Here is a 12,012-nt window from a genome sequence, read left to right as displayed (position 1 = left end):
CCAAAGCAGGTGCCATGTTGAGACAGTCATCCTAACTTCAACCAGAAGGAGTCCACTTGGCTAGGACCTCATGCAGCATAATTTATTCTGTTGATTTGCTCTGTCTAGTTAAATGCAGTGCCCACTTTCGCATGTTCAGCCCACCAGTCACATTAGCCCAAGTATTTCTTTATTACACTATACTGTGTAATATTTTTCCTTAGTGCATTGTAAGGAAAAGCAAAACATCAAAACTAAGTACTTATTACTTGTTGGCAGTTAGTTTTGGAAAAAATATACATAGTCTGAGTCTTGTTTATACAAAGACCTATGTTGTCTTGCCAAAGTAAAGAAGAAGCAAAAAATGGTTAATATGAAGTGAATTTGTACTGGAAGGCTCTCATAAAGAAGCTTCATAATTGGAGGGAATTCAGGTCATTATCTCAGAAAGCATATTTTCAATTATATGTATATAATTGAAAATTTCTTTTACTTGCTTCTTGCTGAAGTTCCCATTCCATATGCACTTCTTGTCTCAGTGAAAAAAATTACTCTAAACCATATGAGATAAATACTGCATACCATTCATGCTCACAAGCATTACACTGTTGGTTACACTGAATTCAACTTCCCCATAAACAAGTGCATTACCCTAATTTCAAACAAAATAAGATGCCTTTTCAAAGCCATAGGCAAATGATAAGCACTGTGCAACACTTGCCTTCAGCTTACCCATTCAGTAGAAGGAGATGCTTACATCACTGAAAAGCAGAATGCACTGGCAAAATAAGAATTGGAAGTAAGATCAGGTGGATGCTATTTCATTTCCTTCCTTGCTCTATTACAAATGAACTTAAACACCAAACAATCAGATGTCTTGACATTCTAAGAACTTGAGTCTGTTCCCATTTAACTCAGAAAAAGAAAAATCCCAATAATCTAAAGTGGGGAGGTTCAGGCCCAAAGTAGAGAATTTGACAGGGATACTTGGAGAGGAAGGCCACCACATACTTGAGGCAATACAGAGAATTTAAAAAGGAGCAAAGAGATGTCACAATATATAACTGTGGCTAGCCAGACAACAATGTGCAAAAGGGCTGCTTCTTAGAAGAGCATGCACCCTTACAGCATCTGGCAGCAGTAAAGACTATGATCTGGTATAAATTTATCTTGAAAGAAGTCTGTAACCAGTCCTCTCAAATTTGCACAATGAATTTTAAAATTCAGTAAGTGTATTAGAATTAGGTTGAACAGGGACTGAAGAAGCAATCTGCATGGAGCACATGGTCTTCCTGGTGTACATTTTACAAACGTTTTCTTGAATTTGCAGAGTGATTGGCATTTTATAGTAAAGGAGAGTCAAATAGCAACTAAAAAGGCTGAAACTAGGGGAAGAGGATGGAAGAGACATTCATCAGCATCAGAGCTAGGAGGAACTGTCAGGTAGAAGGAAACACAGAAGTATTCTACAGGGCTTTGTTTTCCTGTGTAACTCCAACAGAAGGCAAGTCGTTTTCAGGGAGGTCGGCAGGCATTCTAGGAAATATTTCAGAAGTCTACTTAATAGTGTGCATGTGGCCAGAAAACCACCTCAGGCCAGAAAGCAAGCCTAGCCTATGCATCTCTCTGCAAAACAGAGCACATAGAAGATCATGAAAGACTAACAAATGCACTCATACAAAGAAAGGCAAGATAATAGTGTTTGCTTTTAATGAAGTAAAAAAGTCATTTTTAAGATTAAATAAGGAAACTGAATGTTTTTTAAAGTCATGAATATTAAAAAGACCTTTCTGTAAGATTTTAAAGTAAAGGAAAAGGAAGAATTGGTGTTTTGTTGCTTGAGTCAGTGAAGAAAGGTCACACTTCAAGCAAAAACCTTGAACATAGATTCTGTAGACAGAAAGTCAGATCATCATCACAGAAAAAAAAAAAATTATAGCCCTATGGGTATTTACACCAGAAACTCTCTATCCCTAGGAATCCTTGACTGGTCATCCAGTTTAAAACAGTTTCTAAATATGACATAACCACCCTATTATACCACAGTTCTGCAGTCTCAAAAAATGTGTGCAAACTCAGAAGCAGAGGTAACATGAGATCCTTGACAAATGGTCTAATGATACAGAAGGAAACAAGTTACAAATTCAAGATAAAGGGAGCTTACTGGAAGGCAGCAGCTCTGCTGTAAGCTCTTCTCCTTTTTATCTGTACAAATTCTGATTCTCTCTGTAGTTCACTAGTTCTTTTGTTTAGTTTTTTCCTGGAGACTTTCTTGATAAGCATGTGGAAGCACAGCAGTTCTCTTCAATATTGGAAACACAACATGAACACTATCCTTTCTAAACACAGAGCAAGCATTTGCTCTTCAGATTCTTCACAAAGGCTTGATTAAAGTGATGTTGGATTCTGGGCATAGGACCCATAAAATGGGTACTGTCTTGATTTGAAACAAAGTAACTTCAATGATTTTCTATAAATAAATTCCCTCCTTTCTTAAATCTAAGTGGACTCTACCTCAGAAGGAGCTAATCCCAACTCTTTGTTGAGGATGAGCCAACTGCACAGCTAAGAATGTAATTATCACAGGACCAGAAGGACAGCAAGCAGGGCCTTCTCTCACTGTCACTCTACACAATTGTTTGTTGGGCCTTCTACCATAACCTGTCTTCCAGTCATCTGGTAACCATTGTCATTTTCCCCCACACTTCCATCACACAAAAGAAGGAATCATTGATTTAGTATGGCTTTACCCCAACATAGATTTTGCAAAAATTTATGAGTTCAATTACTACAGCCAGCAGTGGCTAGAGAGCGAAGCATCATTACAATAATTCATTGTCTGAAAAACTTAGAAATATATTATTTCAAAAATTTTGATATCACTCCAACCAGTTTAGTAGCTTCTGGTAATTTTAGAGATAGTCTATAAATCAATACTCCTCATGATTCTCACCAACACCAGAGATAGCAGAGATGCAGCTAGCCCCTCTCTTCTCCAACACCAAGGAACCTTTTCAGCAGTTCTGGTACTTCTGCAAATGTCTCCTTTCTGAGCACAAGAGACCCCTCTGATCCTTCACAGACTTTGTGCCTCACCTCCAGGAAATATTTTTCCTGTGATTCCAGAAGTACAAGTCTTTTCCTAGTCTAAGTGATTCATTTCTACTGTCCAGTGTATTACACAGACCATTTGAAGACAAGTACAAACCTATCCTCAAGAGAATAGTGATTCCTGAATATCCAATGCCCACTGCAGCAGAAAGAGTTATTATTTTCCTAAATAATACATGGAAGAACAGATTGACTGTTAATTTTGTCAGTGCTTCCCGTATTAGACTAAGGCAATCAAGAAGTAACCCAAATTTGACATAAACATGCTTAGCTATCGTGGTGATCAGCTAGACACAGAAATCTAAATGAAAGCATAAAATAAAGTAAGGATGGTGTCTAATATTCTGAATTACGGAGGAGAGCATGACTTATCATACAGCAGATCCTAGTAAATTTGTGAGTGACCATATCAGGAAGGCACAGACAGGCATACATACATGGCTGTAGAGAGCATACTTCCTTTTTTTTTGGAGGGCCTGGGGGAAGCAAATCTCTCACATTCATGTTTTGTTACTATCTGAATCTGGGTGATTTGTAAAAAAGCCTCTTTAAAAGTCATTTTTTAAAGCATGCAACTAATTTCAGAAACTTGAAAGGGCCATCTGGCCCAATATACTGGATATCTTAAGACACTTATCTCAGTCCTACTTTCCTGCTCTTCCTCCCTGCCCCTCTTTAAATTCGAGTGCTCTTTTTGTTTTCAGAAATAAATCTTGTGGTCTTTGGGCAAACTTACATTTTTTTGTTTTAATGTCACTTCCTGCTAATGCCATTAGTTGACTTACTATCATTCTCAATCAAACATAAATCTCTGCTAGCTAAAGGAACAGAAATTTCTGGCCAAGCTGCTCAAAACTGTTCCAGCCACCATTTATATTCAACTTGGAGTGGCTCTGAAGTCCTATTGAAATTTCATTAGGGTGACATGTAAGCTTGTTCTGAATTTTAAGAGGGCACTTACTTCCAGCAATAACAAAAATGTGTTTTATTGCTTATTTATTTTATTTTATTATATTATATTGCTCATTATATTATATTGCTTATTATATTGTGGTTTACTGCTTCTCTGCCATTATGTGTCAGAATGCTGCCTTAGTCACAGGTTCAAAAAAAAGCAACTTGATTTTGGGAACTGCCTCAATGCCTTAGATGCAGCAGGTCACCAAATGGATCAGGGAATGCCTCAGAACTCCCACTCAATGCATGTCTTGGCTGAGGCTTCCGTGTACTGGCACAACACGGAGCACTATCCTCTTTTTTACACAAAAGGAAAACCTGATCAGGTCAGAACATCTTCAATAACTAAATGCATTTTTTGGCAATATTTTTGATAGCAAATATTGGACACTCCATGACAAAAAAAGATCCGCAAGTCCAAAAATATCAGAAAATGCTTTGCTGAACCAATTCATATTTTGAAATTGATTTTATTTCCCAAAGAAACAAAAGAAGTCAAAATTGCAATGAGGATTATTTCATCCTGTTATTGACATGTTGAGATTTTCTGGCTGAACTGGAAACACATTTTTATAAACTTCATTCCCCAGTTTATCTTTCCCACGCAGTAAATAAACAGCAGTAGGCTATGGTCATTGATAGTCTATTCCTTTACTACTGCTCCTTGTATTCCATCATGATTTATTTACATCTTCAGATCCACATAAAATAATGTATACATTTCATCCTTATGCATGTCTGGTCTTTTTCTCTCATATACAGTCTTAGTGGTTTGGGGCTTTTTGAATAACACACCAAGCAACCTATGTAATAATTCTCAGGAAGATTTTCAGTTCATACTGTCAAATGGGTTTTTCCAATGAACTTAATAACTTATGGAAATTAGTCCAGCTCTTGCATCTTAGAAACTATGGATTTCCTTTCATGTATATCAGATTCTAAAGCTACAATAATCTGTGGACACATATGGAGTGCAATACATTAATAAGTTTAGGTCTACGGCATAAAGCACAGTCAGACAATCACTAACCCCATAAACTTAATTCTCAGTGTCTGCAACCACAAAAAATATTTCTATTTTATAGTTCATAATCCTCAGTCTGAAGTTTAATTTAGTAAGAAAATCTCCATGTGTACTAATGAATTTAATTTCACTCTTACCATAGTTGTCTCTTGAATTGACCCAAAGCTGTTAATGAAGATGTTAACTGCGACATCAACTGGAATTCCTTAAAAAAAAAGAATTCTAGTGAGCTACACCATCCAGTAAAGGTACATTATCCTTCATTTAAAGCTCCTTTATACTGGTACCACAATGTCACAATGTAACTTTATCTTTTTAAGTCAGTATATATACAGTTATCAAAGTCAATAGAAATCACTAAACCTCTTTTTAACCTAGCTATAAGAAAAAAGGGAAAAATAAAAATCCTTAGTCCAGAGAGCTAATCTTACAGAATTCCACTAACCATACATCAAAATTAATAGTGCTTGAATTCTGTGATTTTGTGTTATCTCAGAATGAATAAGCCAGTATTACTTTTGCACACAGTGTAATGGATAGAGGCAATCCATATTTCTAGCAGCAGACACTTTTAACTGTCAAGGTCATAATGACACTATCATCCAAAATTACCTGTTTATGATTTATGATGAGATATTTCCTTATGCTTTAAGAGGATACCTCTTTGTGCAAGTAAAGTACATAAGCATTTACCTGCCTGTAACATATGAATACAGGCAGGTAAAATTATTGCATGCATCTTTCACAGCTATACAGCCTTGGTGTGAAAGAGCTGAAACTGGTTACCAATTAGCCAAGAAAAATTTCTAGAAGTCAGCAGCTGTAAAGATATTAAGATGGCCTGGATTTTTTTCTCTTTTCCACAGCCAGGATTCCTGTAGTTGAAGAGGGATGGTATGACAGCTGCTACATCTGCCCTCTGTCACCCTGCGGCAATTGATTGGCAGTCATTTAATCTGGTGTTAACAGAGAGTTATCACAGAGCAAGGAGAAGTGGCCTGATAATTTAGAGAACTAATTATGGACCATTACTTTTATTTAGTACTTCCATGGTGTGAGTGTCAGGACGTCCACTAGATGCAGATATATCATTTACTGTTACAAATACTCAGTGGGTTTCTTCCTACTTTCAGCAACAAAAGAGATATAAGAATATATGAATACTGTTTTGACAGACTAAGCAAATATAGTGCTAAGTAATATATGTTTCTTCCAATAGCATATTTGTCTGCATAAAATATTTTTATGTACATTTAGTACATAAATTCAAACTCATTCTCTTGGTCACCAGAAATTTATGAAGATAAAATTTCACTTCTTCAGTTAAACCAATTTGTTTGGTTTGGGTTTTAAATCAGACTATTAAAGTGTGATGCTTTTGGTTATGCAATTAGCCCAATACTTCTTTTAATGCATGATGCATGCGACAGAGCACCCATCACATCACTAGTAGCCAAGAGTGTACTCTCTCTTCCAGATTTGAATAGGATGTGCCATCCAAGAAAATCACTCATGTGTGAGGAACATTTTAACATGGGCAAACTACTTGTCAGAAAATGTTCTTTTTCTTCCACCTCCCTCTGAGTTAACATTACATGCCCTCCCTTTCCCTTCTGTCTTGATTCTTACCAGACTGCCAGAAGGGTCATCAAAAAGATAAAGAAATCTGCACCATGCTTTATGATTACAAGCTGATTATGCTGAAGAACAGGTAGAGAAGAGGCTGGACATTAATTCTTTGTGACAAGACTTGGTGCTGAAAACATATAAATATGGTTCTACAGAGAATAAGAAGCAGTACACTTACTGAGAACTGAGTTTAATATGTTTATAAAACTGTTAAATAGAACTGAAAATAGCCTCTTCAAAAGCACAATAAACATTTAAGATTTCCAAATTTTTCATACTAGTGATATTCGTGTTAAAATATCTCTCAAAGCTCATGTAATTATATGAGGAGTTTTAAAATGAAAGAGCTGGTTTATGTAAACTGCATTGCCTATATGCAATAAAATTGTCTACAGCTTTTTAGTAGCATATTATTTACAGAAGGTAAATAATCTAATTTCTGAAAAGTCTAATTTACAGCCTAACTTGTGTGCATTCTTAGAGGTTTTGCAGAGAGTATATATATTTCAACTTTTTCATCTCGTGTAAGGATTCACACTCTCTACACAGAAAATTCTGCAACATCTGACTACCAGGGAGATGTTTTAATAGCAGAAAATGTGTTTCAGTGCATTACCTATATGGATTCCTGAAGTGTGTAAGCTTTATAACTAAAATATCTTTAAAGGATTTAATAATTGCACAGTTTTCTAATAGTGATACTGCTGACCCCAACTTTTTATAGGCATCTTAAAGGATGTCTATAGAGAAATCTGCTGGTTTAAAATGCTGCAAAGCAGAATCTAACTGAAATGTAAAGATAAAAATATATATTTTTAAACTTATTCTACAAATTCTATTTCTGCACTTAAAAAGTCTTTTATAAAATAAGACCAATAGTAATAAAGCATCACATACTATTATGAAAATGAATCACATACTATTATGAAAGCTCAAAATGATAAATATCTTCTGCAGTTTCACACTATCTAGGGAGGCTTCCATTAAAAAAAAAAAAAAAAAAACCAGAAATTTAGCTTGTGAGTATTATATCTACGTATTTTTTGTCTGTGTGAAAAGAGTAAAAGTTAAAATCCAAAGATTAAAAAAAAAAAAGGCTGAAATATATCTGACAAACCTTTGAAATTAGGCCTTATCCTGGGATCATAGCTGAGCAATAGTCTGTTCAAGATATTGCTGGTAGAATTAGCAGGTACTCTTGCAAGGTCTTCAGCTGATTGCTGCCTGTAAAAAAAAGTTCATTAGGTACTATCAAGACAGAAACAATTGCATGCTTAAACTGAAGTGATTTTAAAGTAATGCTATAAATGCTATTTCACAAGTAAAAAATGTCCATTATTTTCAGGTGCCATACTGTACACTTTTTCTTTGCTTGAGAAGTTTCAGTATTTTTCAAGAAACTCGTGTAATAAACACAAATGCTCTCTGACATACTCTTAGCTGTAAACTTGGAAGCAAATAAACTGCAAATCACTAATTGTTCTCTTCTCTCCTAACAAAAATATGCAGAGGGACATGATTTCTTCATCAGTAGAACGCAGCCACCTGGACTATATTTAGTGACTGTCAGATTAGGAACCTTAGTAAATTGACACCCACTTTGTAGGTGCCAAACCATGCAGAGGTTTTTGGCAGTCTCCTGCTCTCACATGCCAGCTATTCCACCCAGAGCTGGAGGACAGCATAATCTCTTTGTCAAGTGCTAATAAAAGCTTTACTACAGAAAACAAGGCCTTGGACTCTCCGGTTTTGCAGAGGGAATTTAAACATCTTCATTACCTTGCTGTTATTGTGCTGGGTGTGAAAACCATTGCTGCAATCAAAAAGAACCTGTAAATGTAGCTACAAGAGTACATGAAATTGAGTGTAACAAAAAGCAATATGGGTGCGTCAGTGCCCTCCCCAGGTTCTTGAACACCAAGCAGGCTCATAATGGTATGTAAATAAATTTGTATGTTTCCAGAACCTGTTCAGTGACTGTTTCCAGTTTTGAATTCTGTATCATAATCACTTTTCCATCCCTTTTATGATTACTTTGCTAGCTTTCTGTCATTACAATTCAGTAACCAGGATGCCATGTAAAGATAAGAGAAACACCCTACATGAGTATAATTCATATGCGTCAACATTATCACCTCTTGCAAACTAATGGACAAATGTATTTAAAAAATTATCAAGTTCATTTCCTTAATGTTTTCCACAATCAGCATCAGCTGCTGTTGCCTTCTTCACCCTGTAATTTCTTTTTTTCATTATTGTCTCCTACACCAATGTCAGTTTGACAGACCTACAGGTTATTCTGTACAACTCAGTTAAGTTTTTTTTCTTCTCATCCTTCAGTTTCCTTCATGTCCTCTGGGATTTCTGTCTTATTCAAACATTTTCTGAAGAAAACATTTACTCTATAGAGGGCTTTTGACCAGTTAAAAAAAAAAAAAAACCAACAAAAAACCACATGAATCTATTAGACCTCCTGATATTAAAATGTCCAATTATGGTAGCTCCTGTTCAGCATTTTCTTTATTGATTAATTAATTAATTAATTAATGTCAGCATAGCATGACATTGGCATTTGATTGAAAACTGGAGATGAGACCAGAGCCTAGCCCTTGAAGAGCCTTTATTAATCACCTTACTTTTAAAAACTGGTTTAACTCAAACCATAAGGGCAAAGGGAATCAGATTTGCTGACTTGGTAGCACTCACTATGCCTTCCCAAAGAGATTCAATCTTCTCAGTTAACATTTCACAACTAAAACGTTTATAAATAAAACTATGAAGGAGTTTCCTATTATTAAAAACATGTCAACAATTATGAAAACATAAATGCATTTTATTATATCATAGTCTCCTTGATACCCATTGAGAATTTTATTGTTCAGGAAAAAAATAATCAGATTTCTGTTTTCTTCGTTGCATTCAGGATATTTCTGAAACCTAAAGCTGCATATCTGCTTAGTTAGCCAGCTTAGCTTAGCTTTTCTTGTATTTGCTTGATGTTATAAATGAGGAAAAAATTATGGCAATAAAAAGGCACTAAATTCTCCTTGAAATTTTGACTACTAAAAAGTAATGAGCAGGATAAGTATTCATTCCAAAAACTACAGAGATGTACCTACCAAGAAATATGTATCCAGGAGGGTATCCTAAACTGTAACATACAGGAAGAGAAAAGACCTGTGGAGCAGCATTAAGTGGCTGCAGTATATAATTCCCCACCCTAAGCACACTATAACCTCTGTGATCTTGTAAAAACCACATAGGTGAACTAATTGTTCCAGCAGAACTTCTCCAGAGATAATTGGTCTTCAAATAAAACAAGGAAGCATTTACTTTTAGCAACATATATTAACTTCCTGTTATGTATACAGATCTGCATGTTCTGTATACAATAAGCCTATGCTAATTTAATATTAGAGCAATTAAAAACGGAATATGTGTTCTAACTCTTTTCTTATTAATTGAAAAATTCTCTTTCAAACAGTCCTCCCAGGGCTGAGTCGATAAGTTTTTATATTTTACTTAGAATTGGATCATTATGCAAAAGAATTAGTTTATTTCCTCATTTGATCAGGCAGCTGGACTAGATGATCATTGTAGGTCCCTTCCAGCTGAAATGTTCTATTCTATTCTATTCTATTCTATTCTATTCTATTCTATTCTATTCTATTCTATTCTATTCTATTCCATTCCATTCCATTCCATTCCATTCCATTCCATTCCAATTCTGTAATTTTGAGATGTGTTTGTTTTTCAGTGATAACCTTTACCAATGAAGAGGTTGCTACAGAAATATCATAAACCAGCTTTGTCTGCTTTTTTTGCTCTTACCACTAGCTGGACAAAAGGAATACAAAAGATAAAGATTATTTTCCATTTTCTAAAAAGAGCAATTCAGAAAAGAATGTTCATTTAGCCATTAAAAAGGCAGGCAAACACTCTGTATGCTGCATTTTATCTGATACAGAAAGGTTCATGCCACTGCTTCTTTGCAAGCTTCACATGTTAACATCTAAAACATCTACATCAGATGTCTACAAAAACTACATTTATAAATAATCTCCTTAATACTGAAAACAAGATTTCTTTCTAAATTATGTATGTCCAGTACAATGCAATATGAAGACAAATCAAAGCAACAACTAATGAACAAACTTAAATACTTTTTTTTTATTTTTGTCATGGTTTATACAAAAAAAGTTCATTAAATAGTGAAAACAGTAATCTGAACTACACAGGATAACATGGGCATATAAATGAAATACAGATGCTCATAAAAAGCAATGAGGAAAAGAGAAAAAGGTTTGGGAAATTAAATGAGTGAGCAACAAACAGCAAAAGAATGCCAAATACGGCTGAACGGTTTATTTGTCTCTTTGAGTAAGAGGAATAAAGTGGTAGCTTTGTGAGATCTGAGTTGCACTGCAGAAGTAAATTAATACAAATATCTGTTCAGGTTGTTTGTTCAAAAGCCATCCAAAAATTGGGCAAAGGAGACTTATTGCACTGGGAAGACAGTGATGGGAAGAACAATGACAGCATAGCTTGCTGGTAAAGAACACCACAATCCCATCTTCCACAAGTCGTTGGGTTGTGTTTTGCACTTACACAAGTGTGTAAGTGCATTTGTCCTTGCTAATCTAAGAACCAAGTGAAATACAACGACACTGGCTGCTTTGAGTTAAGAGGACAAGCACTGAGATTCAGTAATTGCTACTTTTAAAGGTCACTTTGAATGAAGTCAGTGAAATAGCTACTGGGAAAAAAAAGTTCTGCTGAGTATCAGTCATATTTTCACTGTGGTTCTTTTACAGCATGCGGTCATTAAACTACCATCATTGAACAACAGCACATAAGGAAACTTCACCACAATAACTGGATTTCCTTCTGAGAGCCTGGCTGACCAAAATGCCTACATTTCACCTGCAAATCAATACATCAGATGTGTTCCTTGGGGTGAGTTAAGAAGTTAACCACACTTTCAGAGTGACAGATGAGCAAAAAGACCTAATGAGAGAGTTAATGGGATGTGTTAGGTGCTTTTGGAACTATTAATGTGAGACATTTACCTACAGCCACAACCACCCCTGCTTAATTAGCCATTATGGAATGAATTAATGAGAAGCATATCTGTATATTACATAAGACAAAAAGGATTTGAGCTGAGTTTTGTCTTTCTAGAAGAATCTTGCTTCAGTGCGCTAAAGGCTGAGTCCCACATAACAACACACCAACTGAGAAGTTATTTACCATTTTTTCTAATTCAGCCTCCAATTTTCCCACTTGTAAAAAGCTGGTTACTTCAATTTACA

At 35.4% G+C, this 12,012-nt stretch overlaps 1 protein-coding gene across 3 annotated transcripts in view; it reads right to left on the bottom strand.

Moving 5' to 3' along the window:
- Positions 1-12,012, bottom strand: part of GLRB (glycine receptor beta) — a 47,302-nt gene that overhangs the window by 26,855 nt on the left and 8,435 nt on the right. For all 3 annotated transcript variants that reach the window (XM_059844443.1, XM_059844444.1, XM_059844442.1), the window contains exons 3-4: positions 7,818-7,924; positions 5,209-5,276 (exon numbers count right to left, since the gene is read on the bottom strand). In XM_059844443.1, coding sequence (XP_059700426.1) covers positions 5,209-5,276; positions 7,818-7,924 — 175 coding nt within the window. The remainder of the gene's footprint in view (positions 1-5,208; positions 5,277-7,817; positions 7,925-12,012) is intronic.

The sequence above is a fragment of the Haemorhous mexicanus genome, chromosome 4 (genome assembly GCF_027477595.1).
Source record: "Haemorhous mexicanus isolate bHaeMex1 chromosome 4, bHaeMex1.pri, whole genome shotgun sequence".
Lineage (NCBI taxonomy): Eukaryota > Metazoa > Chordata > Aves > Passeriformes > Fringillidae > Haemorhous > Haemorhous mexicanus.
This window is presented reverse-complemented; position numbering and strand designations above follow the sequence as displayed.